The sequence below is a fragment of the Microcaecilia unicolor genome, chromosome 1, assembly GCF_901765095.1.
Source record: "Microcaecilia unicolor chromosome 1, aMicUni1.1, whole genome shotgun sequence".
NCBI classification, from domain to species: Eukaryota; Metazoa; Chordata; class Amphibia; order Gymnophiona; family Siphonopidae; genus Microcaecilia; species Microcaecilia unicolor.
The window spans coordinates 383,509,498-383,524,401 of NC_044031.1; the positions used below are offsets into that span (position 1 = coordinate 383,509,498).

The 14,904-nt window shown below is 51.8% G+C and overlaps 1 protein-coding gene across 5 annotated transcripts in view; it reads right to left on the reverse strand.

Annotated features, from left to right (window-relative positions):
* Positions 1 to 335: 335 nt before the first annotated feature.
* Positions 336 to 14,904, reverse strand: part of ZC3H7B (zinc finger CCCH-type containing 7B) — a 187,356-nt gene continuing 172,787 nt past the window's right edge. For all 5 annotated transcript variants that reach the window (XM_030210471.1, XM_030210487.1, XM_030210479.1 and 2 more), the window contains 2 exons: positions 6,327 to 6,493; positions 336 to 649 (listed from right to left, as the gene is read on the reverse strand). In XM_030210471.1, coding sequence (XP_030066331.1) covers positions 457 to 649; positions 6,327 to 6,493 — 360 coding nt within the window. In that variant the 3' untranslated portion in view covers positions 336 to 456. The remainder of the gene's footprint in view (positions 650 to 6,326; positions 6,494 to 14,904) is intronic.

Here is a 14,904-nt window from a genome sequence, read left to right on the forward strand (position 1 = left end):
CATTTCACTCTCTGTTCTGAAGCATCTGACGCTCAGTCTATTTTTATGCCTTATCAAATGTGGACTTATTCAGGCCACACCAGCAGAGAAAGCAAGAGACTAAAACCTAGCATGATGCACTATCCTGGGTTCAGCATGGCTGTGGCAGAACTCTGTCACAAAGTACAGAGCAGGGACCAAGGCTGTGCCTCTCCAACTTCTCCTCTCCATCTTACTACCCCTAATAGCAAAAGGGGAGGGAAGACACACAAAACAGCTACAAAATCCTTACCCAGTGTCAAAAAAAAAAAATAAAAAAAAAACAAGAGCAACATAGCATTTGTGGGGTTTTTTTCTTTCTTCCAAGCCTAAAGTCAATAATCTTCAGTTAGTCTTCACACTTCATCTAGTTGACTGGAGAGTTGATGCTCCCCGTTTCCCTGTTGATATGGTCTAAGTGATTTAGCCCTATCTCCCTTACACAACCTCCTGTAATAAGAAGTTATATTTGCCAAAGTCATTGTCATCGGGGCATAGCAGCATGTCCTTGCGTGCCTTAGCCAACTTCTGCTTCAGCACCTCTCGCCGGTCCAGCCATTCCACCAGTTCCTCTTGGCCATGGGCGAATGGGCACCTCTCGCCTTCTGGACACATCTTACTCTTCTGATACCTGGGGAGGAGAGAGGAAGGGCCACCGTGAGCTACTGGTATTCAGTGCGTGGTTGGAGGACAGGGGTAAAGGGAAAACGTCTCCTGTTCACAGTCTAGGAGGAAAGGCCTTACCGAAGGATGCAAAAAAAAAAAAACAGTCCTAAAGCATCTTGCTCATCCCAAGGATACACACATAGGTAGTACTTTTTTTTTTTTTTTTTTGGGGGGGGGGGGGGGGGGGGGGGGGTTGGTGGGGCTCAAGATTAACATGGATGGGCATTTGGTGGTGTGGATGCTGACAATGCCTTCAGTTCTCCTCTCATTGAGCCTGACTCCAAAGTTGAGATGCTTGGACTCACCCAGACCCATTATTGTCTGTGCTCCTGAGACATACATATACTATTTATTTATTGTATTGTATCCCACATTTTCCCACCTCTTTGCAGGCTCAATGTGGCTTACAATACATAATGATCAGTGGAAATATAATAGAAAATAGACATTTAGTGTTATAGAAGGATCTTGGGCAATATGATAAAAGGAAAAAAAATGTAATCGTAGTGTATCAAGAAGGATTTTGGGTAACATGATAATGATGAAACACTGGTACCATGAGCCTCGAATCTGCAACTCTACCTAAACTCAGTCCTGCTGATGTAGCGGCTCTTCTTGTCCAGGACCCGCACATCAGCCTTCTTCTGGAATCATACAACTGTGCTCCCCATGCCCGATCTCTAGGTGTCACCATTATGGCTGGGGCATCCTCATTCCCAGGAAGGACTAGATCAAGGTCCTCCATGGGGCAGAACATACTGCCACAGAACTACTGGGCTGACCCAAATGCTAGTGAATTTTCATTATACACACATATAAACATACATTCATATATCCAAATTCCACCCTGATGTGATTGCTTCAAGTGATCACGTCTGGAAACATCTGAGATTTATTCACACTGAAAGGAGTAAACAAAGGGATGTGGGTGGAGAGAGGCAATATGGGGCAAGTGTTTTGTGCTACATGATAGCAAAATGTGCCCAGTGCAGATGTTAACATACTTTTCCTGCAGAATGGCTCATTACCTAAAAAGGACAAATTATTGCACTATTACATGTATCAGAACATGCTGATATCCTCCTTTTGTGATTTTTAGGTTAGTCCTTCTCACCACTGTGGTTACAGTGTAGGTAAAACATACATGTATCCAAGCCTTTAGGATTTCAAAAGACCTGCTGCCAAAGCAGTGGTGTAGACAGACAGCAAATTTTCGGTGGGCCAATAGGAAGAATGGGTGGCATAATGCATTTCCTCTTCATCCCTGTCCCCCTCACTCAACTTAAAAATTAAATACCTTAGCTGGCAGGTATCCCCAAGCCCCACCAGCTGAAGACATTGGCAGCCCAATGTAATTCCTCTTGTAGCAGTCAACAGCAATGTTCCTAGCTGATGATGCTGACATCAGCACCCTGTGCATGCTCAGTTCATGTGTGAGAACTTAGCATGCACGGGATGCCGGAGCTGGTGGTTGAGAATGCTGCCTCCGACTGCTGCAAGGGGAGTTAGGGTGGGGTGCCGGTGTCTTCAGCTGGTGGAGCTTGGAGATCCCTGCCAGTTACACCAACTTTGCACTGCTGCTTGGTCGATGGGACATTCTGGACTGCAGGGGCAGACTGACCATTCAGGCAACCGGGCAGTGCTCGAGGGCCCAGAGGCTCTGCCTGGATGCCCGCACCTGTCCCCACTCCCACACAATACCACCCTGCCACGGCCACCACGGCTTCTGCTGCTATTGCAGCAGTGGTGGCAAAAACAGAGAAAAAGATCAGGTGGCCGCACTGTTCCTGCTCATGGCTGCCAGTCGGTCCCACTTCCCTCTGACATAATTTCACGGCAGAGCCAGTCTGCCGTGAGCAGGAACAGTATGGCCCTGCGATCTTTTTCACTGTTTTTGCCGCCACTGCTGAACAACAGCAGCAGCGGTGATAGCTGTGGCAGGGGGGTATTGGGTGGGAGTGGGGAGAGCCTGGTGCACCAGTGGGGGTGATGGTGGGGATGGAGGGGAGAGAGAGGTTGGGAGTTTGGGGGGAGGGGGCTGAAAAAAAAAACAGACACTGGATGGAGGGGGGAGGGGAACAGACGCTGGATGGAGAATGGAGGGGGGAGGGGGAACAGATGCCGGATGGAAGGGAAGAGAAATGGGGCAGATGTTGGATGGAGGGGGGGAGGGAGGAAGGACAGATGTTGGATGAGGAGAGAGGGGACAGATGTCAGATGGAAAAAGGGAGAAGAGGGACAGACACTGGATGAAGGGGCCAGAAGGGACATATGCCAGATGGAAATGGGGAGAGGAGGGGCAGACACTGGATGAGGGGGAGAAAGGATGCAGATGTTGGATGAAACTGGGGAGAGATAGGGGCCTGAGTGGATGGAAGTGAGGAGAGAGAGGGGCCAGATGCTGGATGGAGGAGGGAGAAAAAGAGGAGAGACTCTGGATGGAAGTGAGGCGAGAGGTCAGATGCTGGGTGGAAAGGGGGAGAGAGGGGGCAGACATTGGGCAGATGCTGGACGGAAAGGGGGAGAGAGGGGGCAGACATTGGGCAGATGCTGGACGGAAAGGGAGGAGAGAGGGGGCAGACGCTAGACAGAAAGGGGGGGAGGGGGCAGATGCTGGATGGAAAGGGGAGAGAGAGAGAGGGAGCAGAGGCTGGTTGGAAAGGGGGGGAGGGGCAGATTCTGGCAAGAGTTAAGAAGAGATAGAGCAGTGAAGGCGAACCTTTCAGAGACCGAGTGCCCAAACAGCAACCCAAAATCTAATTACTCATCGCGAAGTGCCGGTACTCATTATGGGCGGGGTCACCACATATGACTCCACCCCATGATAGCCACACCCCTTACACCAGCCTTGGCGTATATAAACAAACATTGAAAATATTATACTAGTATAGGAGAAAAAAAATAACATGATTTTCTTTCATTATAAATCATTTCTGTAAGTTATTACAGCTCCAGTATACCCAGTGCAAAATAAGACAGCAGATGTAAATTCTCAAATTGGACATATTCCAAACACTAAAATGAAAATAAAATGATTTTTTTCTACCTTTGTTGTCTGGTGATTTTGTTTTTCTATCCATATTGGTCCTAGTCGCTGATTCTGCTGCTATCTGTTCTCTTAACTCTGTTTCCAGGGCTTCCTTTCCATTTATTTCTTTACTTTCCTCCTTTCTTCTTCATTTCTTGCCCTCCATCTATGTCCAGCAACCCTCCTCTCCCCTCCAGCCACAAATGTCCAGCCACCCTCCTCTCCCCTCTAGCCGCCCATGTCCAGCCACCCTCCCCTCCAGCCACCCTCCTCTCCCCCTACTCTCCCATCCAGCCGCCCATGTCCAGCCACCCTCCCCTCCAGCCACCCTCCTCTCCCCCCTGCCCTCCCAGCGGCAGGCCTCCCTCCCACCCAGCACCAGTCCACCCAGCATCAAGCCTCTCTCCCTCCCACCCAGCACCAGGCCATGCACCCACCCAGCACTCCCACCCAAGCACCAGGCCTGCCTCCCTCCCACCCACCCAGCACCAAGCCATCCACCCACCCAGCACTCCCACCCAAGCACCAGGACACCCACCCAAGCACCAGGCAGGCCTCTCTCCATCCCACCCAAGCACCAGGCCATGCACCCAACCAGCACTCCCACCCAGCACCAGGCCACCCACCCAGCACCAGGCCTGCCTCCCTCTCACCCAAGCACCAGGCCATGCACTCACCCAGCACTCCCACCCAAGCACCAGGCCATCCACCCACCCAGCACTCCCACCCAAGCACCAGGCCTCCCACCCACCCAAGCACCAGGCAGGCCTCTCTCCCACCCACCCAAGCACCAGGCAGGCCTCTCTCCCTCCCACCCAAGCACCAGGCCATGCACTCACCCAGCACTCCCACCCAAGCACCAGGCCACCCAAGCCTCCCTCCCTCCCACCCAAGTACCAGCCCTCCCACCCACCCAAGCAGCAGCAGCAGCAAGCAAGCAGGCAGGCCACCCACCCTCCCACCAGGCCTCGCTCCCTCCCTCCCACCCAACGTGCACCAAGGCTCCCTCTCACCCACCCACCCAAGCAGCAGCAGCAGCAGGAAGCAGGCAGGCCACCCACCCTCCCACCCAAGCACCAGGCCTCGCTCCCTCCCTCCCACCCAGCGTGCACCAAGGCACCCTCCCACCCACCCATCCACCCGGCGTCAAGCATTCCTCCCTCCCTCCCACCGGCACCAGCCCGCCATCCCTCCCTTCCTCCGAACCCCAAGAAATTTAAAAGTCTTCCCTGGTTCGAGTAGACGGCGTCAGCATCAGCAGTAGCAGCGAAAAGCGTGCTGCTGGTTCGGCGCGTCTTCAGCCTTCCGTCTCTCAAGATCTCTGGTCCCGCCCTAACAGGAAATGAGGGCGGGACCAGAGAGCTTGAGAGACGGAAGGCTGAAGATGCGACGAACCAGCAGCACGCTTTTCGCTGCTACTGCTGATGCTAACGCCGCCTACTCGAACCAGGGAAGACTTTTAAATTTCTTCGGGTTCGGAGGGAGGGATGGAGGCCGGGCGGGCTGGTGCCGGGTGGGAGGGAGGGAGGAACGCTTGACGCCGGGTGGGTGGGAGGGCTAAGTTTCGGGTGAGGCGACCGGCGGCACGCGTGCCAACAGAGAGGACTCCACGTGCCCTCTCTGGCACGCGTGCCATAAGTTCACCATCACTGAGATAGAGGAAAGAAAAAACAAGATACTTGGACCAACCCAATTAGAAAAGTAAACGGCCAGACAACAAAGGTAGGAAAAAATAAATTTTATTTTTAGTTTAGGATGAAGTAGTGTGGTAGCTGTGTTAAGAAATACAGAAAATGGAAATAAGGTGATATTTTTATTGGACTAATTTTAATACATTTTTGACTAATGTTTGAAGACCAAACCCTCCTTTCTCATGTCAGAACAGAATACCTTAAGAGCAGTATACTGTCCTGACCTGAGGAAAGAGGTTTTGGCCCCTGAAAGCTAATTGAAAAATGTATTTAGGTCAATAAAATGGTATCATCATATTTTCCATTTTTTGTTTTATTTGTATTTGTTAACCTATAGTAAAGTGATTGAAATATGTCAGTTTTTGAAATCTGCATCTGCTTTTGAGACCCGCGAGACTACCACGGGAAGTCACATGCTTACCCCCACAGAGACCATTAGACACCAGGTAGGACCAGGATGGCGGGGACATCGGGCAGCAGCCAGACAGGGGGCCCAGACCACTCTCAGTCCACCTCTGCTGGAGTGTACTCTGACTGGATCCCTCTTCTTTAGGATATATCCTCAAACTTTATAGATTTTAAGCAACATCAGAGGTCAGAATTTTGCGATGTCATGCTATCAGCAGGACTCCCAGGATGTTCACAAGTTCTGTAATGCTACGTAGCCATAAGACATGTATGCACCTTTTCCAACACTTAAAAACAGCCAGATAATTTAATTGCTGCTCTCTGAGAACCAAGCAAGTCTGTTTAAACTGTTGTAAGCAGAAATCTGCTTGCTTAGATTCACAGCAAAGAACCCTAATCACAGTGTGAAGCAGGGGCTCAGCAAACAATTTTTGGCTGAGAAAGTATATAAACGCACATTGCAAATGGAGGTGGGGGTGGGGGAGGTGTTATCAGTGACTGGATATCATACACACCTGTTACAGAGGTGGAACTCGCCCATGGGGAAGCGGAAATGCCAACCGTTGTCTGCATCGCTCTCTGAGGTGAAGACCTTCTCTTTGTGCTTCTCTGTCTGGATATGTTGCTGCCACTGCCTCTCACTGTTGCTGTTCTTGCCACACAGCCAACAGTGGTACCCTGTCTGCCCGCAAAAGAGAAAAAAAAAAACTCACAGTATTCCTCCCAAGATTTTACCCATGATCAGAGCAAAAAGAATCACCATCCAGCACTCCTCCGCTGCAAGAGGGCATTAAAGATGGTTACTCCAGAGTTACACTGGAGCCGACTGTTACTACTATCAATATTACAGAAGTGGTATAAGAACTGAAACAATTAGGGGGCAATTGTAGTTTGCTACCGCGATAGACATGGGGAAGCCACTGCTTGCCCTGGAATTGGTAGCATGGAATGTTGGGTTTCTGCCAGGTACTTGTGATATGGATTGGCCACTGTTGGAAACAGGATACTGGGATAGATGGACCATTGGTCTGACCCAGTATAGTTGTTCTTATAAACTGGTGCCACAATGGGGGGCCCTTAGCACCAAGTCTATACTGGCACTTAGGCACGCCTAAGCCATTACAGAATACTAGCGCAAGGCTACATTGGCACGCCAATATTTAAGTATGCCCACGTACAACTGGTCAATAGCTAATGTAACTTGGCACCCTTAAATGTGCCTGCAACTGATAGTATTGTACAAGTTGCGCGTGTCACTTGGTGACACCCCCTCGCTCCACCTATGTGTATACCCCTCCTCACAGTTACACGCTAAGCAACTGTGGCACATGCTATAGAATAATGTCTAGTACTTATGTGCGTAACTGTCAATTGCTAGCACCTCTGACACATGTATTATCTTATAACATTAGGCGCCAAGTTATAGGGGGTGAATGATCATTTCTCTCAAATCATCTTGGACTTAGGACAGTGTAAGCCAAGTGCAGCTCTGTGCCCTGGTCAAAGCTAGGGGCTGAATGATTGAGCCCCACACATCACCTTCTATCCCATCAAAGAAATTTCTGCCTTTCCATCTGGGGCATGCTCTCTAGCTGTTTTATGACTCTTCTACACATCCAAGAAAAGAAAACAAGCCATATCAGTACACAAGCAGCTCAGCGACACCAGAATATGGGAGAGGAGAGGGAAGTGGGCACCCAAGGACCTCATTCCATTAACTGGCACTGGCCCATCTAAAACAGTGCAAATTTATAGATGCCAAACCTTTACCACTTCTGTTCAAATATCACTGCGGTCTCTCCACATCCTGTTCACAGGCATAACCAATCTCAGCAGGGAGGGGACTGGAATACACTTTGACTGTAAAGCTAAACTAAGATAGGGAGGTAGATGGGGGGGGGGGGGGGGAGAAAGGGAGTGCAGAACTCAACACTGTAAATGGACAGGAAAGGAGGTGGGGGGGAAAGGAGGGTAGGGTTAAAGGTAAAATTATGTATAATCATACCTGATAATTTTCTTTCCATTAATCATAGCTGATCAATCCATAGACTGGTGGGTTGTGTCCATCTACCAGCAGGTGGAGATAGAGAGCAAACTTTTGCCTCCCTATATGTGGTCATGTGCTGCCGGAAACTCCTCAGTATGTCGATATCAAAGCTCCATCCGCAGGACTCAGCACTTAGAGAATTACACCCACGAAGGGACACTCTGCCCAGCTCACCACCGCCGAAACGGGGGAGGGGAATTAACCCAGCTCATCCCCACACAAGTGGGGGAGGGGAATCCGTCCAGCTCATCCCCGCGGAGCGGGGGAGGGACACCACACCCGCCGATGCGAGGGGATCTGGCTTATCCTGCAACCGCAACCGCGGGAGGAGCTGACTGACCCTAACACCGCCGAAGCGGGAGGGGTACAAAGCTGCCCTACAGCCACACGAAGCGGGAGGGAGTGCCGGCAGAATTTATGTCTCAATCCAGCCCCGTAAAACGGGGGGGAGAGGAATGCAGCAGCTCACTGTAACACAAACTCGTCTCAACTCTTGAAGAATCCAAGTGAAAAAACTTGAACACGAAGTCTTTCTGAAGTAACTGAAGACTAAACTTGAACCTGAAATGCAACCAGAATAAAACAGTACAGATATCTGGGAGGGGCTATGGATTGATCAGCTATGATTAATGGAAAGAAAATTATCAGGTATGATTATACATAATTTTACCTTCCATATCATCAAGCTGATCAATCCATAGACTGGTGGGATGTACCGAAGCAGTACTCACCCAGGGCGGGACATTGAAATCCCTGACCTCAACACTGAAGCTCCAAACCGGGCCTCCGCCCGTGCAGCCACCGTCAAACGGTAATGCTTGGAGAATGTATGAGCCGAAGCCCAAGTTGCCGCCTTGCATATCTCTTCCAAGGAGACGGATCCGGCCTCTGCCATCGAGGCCGCCTGAGCTCTCGTGAAGTGAGCCTTCAGCTGGATAGGCGGCACCTTCCTTGCGGCCACATAAGCCGCTGCAATGGCTTCCTTGACCCATCTTGCCACTGTAGGCTTAGCAGCCTGCAGACCCTTACGAGGACCTGCAAACAGGACAAACAGATGATCCGATTTCCGGAAATCATTGGTCACTTCCAAGTATCTGATGATGACTCGCCTCACATCCAGATATTTAAGAGCAGAGCACTCCTCTGGGTAGTCCTCCCTACGAAAGGAAGGGAGACAGAGCTGCTGATTCACATGGAAGCGAGAAACAATCTTGGGCAGAAAGGAAGGCACTGTGCGAATAGTCACTCCTGCCTCAGTGAACTGCAGAAAAGGCTCTCGACATGAGAGCGCCTGGAGCTCGGAAACTCTTCTGGCTGAAGTGATAGCCACCAAAAAGCCTGCTTTCCACGTCAGGTCTTTCAGAGATGCCCTTGACAAGGGTTCAAAAGGCGGCTTCTGCAATGCTCTTAACACCAGGTTGAGATTCCACGCAGGCACCACTGAGTGCAGAGGAGGGCGCAGGTGATTAACTCCCTTGAGAAAGCGCACCACATCTGGCTGCGAAGCCAGGGAAGCACCCTTCAGGCGGCCCCTGAAGCAAGCCAGAGCCGCTACCTGGACTTTAAGGGAACTGAGCGACAGGCCTTTCTCCAGACCTTCTTGCAGGAACGCCAACACTGAAGAAATTGGAGCAGTGAAGGGAGAAAGTGAGCCTGCTTCACACCACGCTGCAAAGATACGCCAAACCCTGGCGTAAGCAGTAGAAGTAGAGGGCTTCCTCGCTCTTAGCATAGTGGCGATGACCTTGTCTGAGAAGCCCTTCTTCCTCAGACGCTGCTGCTCAATAGCCAGGCCGTAAGACCAAAGGGGGAGGGATCCTCCATCACCACGGGACCCTGATGTAACAGGCCCTGCTCCACTGACAGCCGCAGAGGATCGTCGACTGAGAGCCTGATCAAGTCCGCATACCAGGGACGTCTGGGCCAATCCGGACCCACCAGGATTACCCTGCCGGGATGCTTTGCCACCCGGTCTAGCACCCTGCCCAACCTGGGCCAGGGCGGGAACACATAGAGGAGCTCTTGTGTCGGCCACTGTTGGAGAAGAGCATCTACTCCCAGGGATCGAGGGTCCCGTCCTCTGCTGAAAAAGCGCGGCACTTGGCAATTGGCCGATGACGCCATCAGATCTAGGCTCGGCTGGCCCCAGCGCTTCGTGATGTCCAAGAACGCCTGAGCAGATAGTTGCCACTCTCCGGGCTCCAATGTATGGCGACTGAGAAAGACCGCCTTGACATTCATGACCCCGGCAATGTGGGCCGCTGAAAGCTGTTCCAGGTTCGCTTCCGCCCACTGGCAAAGATTCATAGCCTCCTTGGCTAGAGGGGCGCTCTTGGTACCTCCCTGGCGGTTGACATAGACCACAGCCGTGGCATTGTCTGACAGGACCCGTACAGGCTTCAACACCAGTACCGGGATGAACTCCAAAAACGCCAACCGAATGGCTCTGAGTTCCAGGAGGTTGATAGACCACTTTGCCTCTGCAGGAGACCAGAGCCCCTGCGCTGTCCTTCCCAAGCCGTGGGCTCCCCAGCCCGACAAAGAGGCGTCCGTCGTGACGACAATCCACTCTGGGGTCACCAGAGGCATTCCCGCAGACAACTTGTCTGTCTGCATCCACCAGCTCAGCGCCTTGCGCACTGCTGGGTCCAAGGGAAGGCGCACAGCATAATCCTCCGACATCGGAGTCCAGCGCTGCAGCAAAGATTGTTGAAGTGGTCTCATATGAGCCCTGGCCCAGGGCACTACTTCCATCATGGCCGTCATAGAGCCCAACAGCTACCCATAGTCCCAAGCCCGAGGAGGAAAGGCTACTAGGAACTGGTCCACCTGAGCCTGAAGTTTGACAATTCGATTGTCTGGCAGGAACACTCTGCCCACTTGGGTGTCGAATCGAACTCCCAGGTACTCCAGGGACTGAGTCGGGCGCAGCTGGCTCTTCTCCCAGTGATGATCCATCCCAGGGAGCTCAACAGAGCAACTACCCGGTTCACAGCTTGCCGCACTCTGCATAAGAGGGGGCTCGGATCAACCAGTCGTCCAGATAAGAATGGACTTGTACCCCTTCCTTTCGTAGGAAGGCCGCGATGACCACCATTACTTTGGAAAAGGTCCGCGGAGCAGTAGCCAACCCGAATGGGAGGGCTCTGAACTGGAAGTGTCGTCCCAGGACTGCAAAACGCAGAAAGCGTTGATGAGGAGGCCAGATGGGAATATGCAGGTACGCTTCCTTGATGCCCAAGGATGCCAAGAACTCTCCTGCCTTCACTGCCGCTATAACAGAGCGGAGAGTCTCCATGCGAAAGTGCCGCACTTCCAAGGCCCTATTGACCCCTTTGAGGTCGAGGATAGGCCGGACAGAACCTCCTTTCTTTGGTACCACAAAGAAAAGGAGTAACGTCCCTTGCCAAGCTGACTTTCTGGCACCGGAACGACCGCGCCCAGGCGGATCAGATTGTCCAAGGTCTGCTGCACTGCCACAGCTTGACCGGAGACTTGCAGGGAGAGCGTACGAACCCGTCTTTTACGGGTCGGCAGAACTCAAGCTTGCAGCCGTCTCTGATGACTTCCAGCACCCACGCGTCTGAAGTTATTGTGGTCCACTCGCCCAGAAACGAGGACAGCCGTCCTCCAATCTGCACTGGGGCGTGGACCAAGGCCCCGTCATTGGGTACGAGACCCTGGGGGAGGACCGGAGGGAGCACCTCCGGGACGGCGGTCTCTGCGAAAGGAATGCTGCTTGGGGGAGAAATTCCTCTTGAAGGAAGAGGGGGCAGAGGAACCCGACTTGCCCGGGCGGTACCGACGGGCTTCCTGCAACCGTCCTCTGGAGGTACCGGGACGAGTACTAGCCCGAGCCCTGACCTCTGGTAATTTCTTGCCCTTAGACGTGCCGAGATCGGTCACGATTTTGTCCAGCTCGACCCCAAAGAGCAGCTTGTCTTTAAAAGGCAATCTAGCCAGGCGGGATTTAGAGGCGTGGTCAGCAGACCAATGTTTCAGCCAAAGCCACCGCCGCGCAGAGACTGTCTGAGCCATGCCTTTAGCTGAGGCTCTCAAGACATCATACAGCAAGTCTGCCAAATAGGCTAAGCCCGATTCCAGGGCCGGCCAATCAGCCCTCAAGGAAAGATCCGAGGGGGAAGCCCACTGCACCATAGTCAGGCACGCCCTGGCCACATAGGAGCCGCAAACTGAGGCCTGCAAACTTAAAGCAGCTGCCTCAAAGGACGACCTTAAGGCCGCTTCCAATCTTCTGTCTTGGGCGTCCTTTAGGGCCGTGCCACCTTCCACCGGCAACGCCGTTTTCTTAGTCACCGCAGTGATTAAAGAATCCACGGTAGGCCACAGATAGGCCTCACGTTCACTCACAGCCAAAGGATAGAGGCGGGACATAGCCCTAGCCACTTTAAGGCTCGTTTCCGGGACATCCCATTGAGCCGAAATTAAGGTGTGCATGGCATCATGCACGTGGAAGGTTCTAGGCGGGCGCTTCGTCCCCAGCATAATGGCAGAGCCAACAGGGGCTGAGGGAGAGACGTCCTCCGGAGAGGAAACTTCAAAGTGTCCATGGCCTGTAACAACAGGTTGGGCAAATCCTCTGGGCTAAAAAGCCGCGCTGCAGAGGGGTCATCCGCTCCATCCGAGCGGGGATCCGTCTCCTCCAAGGAATCCGCAAAGGACCGTTGGGAGACCTCAGACACGCTGCCCTCATCTACATCGGAGGAGACAAGTCCTCCAAGGCCTGAAAATCAACCCGAGGGCGTTTACCTCTGGGAACCTCAACCTCTTTACCAGAAGAGGGAGCAGGGGCAGCGCTTTGCCTGAGGAAAGCCTGATGCAGCAGCAAAACAAACTCGGGGGAGAAACCCCCTAGACTGTGCACTTCCGCAGCCTGGGCAACAGCCCTAGACGCACTCTCAACCGGCGCTCGCAAGAGCGGGGGAGAGACATGCTGCGCATCCAAAATGGCGTCCGGCGCGACACTCCACGAAGGAGCCGCGCGGGAAGAATGGCGCTTAACTTTAGCCGCTTTTGTGCCGTCGCCCAAATTAAGGGCGTTCATGGCATTAATGTCTCCAACCTCAAGGGCGGCCCACGAAGAAGCCGTCCGAGCCGCGTGGCCGGCCAAGATGGCGGAGGCGAGGAGCGGGGGATGGGCGTTTATGGCGGGAAAAACTGCCGCGCCGGAGGAAGGACCGGGACATTCATCGGTCACGAAACTGTCACCCAACAAGGGCGAATCAGGCTTTAATACCCCCGCATCCCCTCTAGAAGCGCTCCAGCGATCCGGGGAGCGACCCTTTGCGCCCTCGCCCTCCGACGCCATATGCCACGAGGAGAAGAATCGGGGAACCCCCTGCCCGCTATAAAAAGGTAAAAATTACCTGCTGTCCGCTCCGAGCTGTAACGAACTGGTGTCCCAGTGAGTAGCTGCAATGAACGTTTAAATAAACGTCGAAATAAACGCCTTTAAAGACGTTTAAATTTTTTTTTTTTTTTTTTTAACGGAGCCAGCGGGAGGGGGGAGAAAAGGAGGGACCTGGCACCACCAGGTTTGCACTTGCTCAAAAGAGCCCTCAACCCCAGGCCTCAACAAAACCTAAGGATTAGGCTTGGAGGCCTAGCCAGAGCTGCTGCTGTGTGTGACCACCACCTGCTGAGATAGAGAACATACTGGGGAGTTTCCGGCAGCACATGACCACATATAGGGAGGCAAAAGTTTGCTCTCTATCTCCACCTGCTGGTAGATGGACACAACCCACCAGTCTATGGATTGATCAGCTTGATGATATGGAATGGGCAGTATTCTCAATGGAGAAGCGCAGATAGCGGGGTTCTGCAGGGGTCTGTACTGGGACCGCTGCATTTTTAACATATTTATAAATGATCTAGAGATGGGAGTAACTAGTGAGGTAATTAAATTTGCTGACGACACAGAGTTATTCAAAGTTGTTAAATCGTAAGATGATTGTGAAGAATTACAAGAGGACTGTGGTTTGAAAGTTGAGAGGGATCTCTTGTTGTGGCTACACACGCAAGCCTTTCTCATATCACACAGCAGATTCATAAGACCAGGCACAATTGAGTTGTGTTGGTGAAGTATGAAATCCAGACGTGAATAAGACATTGTGGCTTAATTTGTTACATCAAGCAGATTGAGACCTGTGCTGGAATAACTCCTAGATTGAAACGGAAAGTTCGTGATTAATTGAAGCCATTTTAAATGGTCTAATGGGACTTCATATGAGGATCCTTGGCTATAAAAAGACATTATTGTTATAGACTGGAGTACAAGTATCGCTTGAGGTGGCAATTATGGCTAGGAGTTAACATGTACACTAATGTATAATCTGGTGTGATGTTGTGTCTGGATGATTCTGCATGGGATGTTTGAGAGTGAGCTGCGTGAGTGCTTGGTGAGACCTTGGGGTATTGGTGTCGGCAGGATGTGAAGGTGAAGAAACAATGCAACAAGGCGACGGCCGTGGCCAGAAGAATGCTAGGCTGCATAGAGAGGGGCATAACCAGCAGAAGAAAGAAGGTGTTGATGCCCCTCTACAAGTCGTTGGTGAGGCCCCACTTGGAGTATTGTGTTCAGTTTTGGAGGCCTTATCTTGCTAAAGATGTAAAAAGACTGGAAACGGTGCAAAGAAAAGCTACGAAAATGGTATGGGATTTGCGTTGCAAACCATACGAGGAGAGACTTGCTGACCTGAAAATGTATACCCTGGAGGAAAGGAGAAATAGGGGCGATATGATACAAATATTTGAAAGGTATTAATCCGCAAACGAACCTTTTCTGGAGACGGGAAGGCGGTAGAACTAGAGGACATGAATTGAGGTTGAAGGGGGGGCAGACTCAGGACTAACGTCAGGAAGTATTTTTTAATGGAGAGGGTGGTGGATATGTGGAATGCCCTCCTGCGGGAGGTGGTGAGTTGAAAACGGTAATGAAATTCAAACATGCATGGATAAACACAAAGGAATCCTGTTTAGAAGGAATGGTTCCGTGGAATCTTAGCCGAGATTGGGTGGTGACGCCG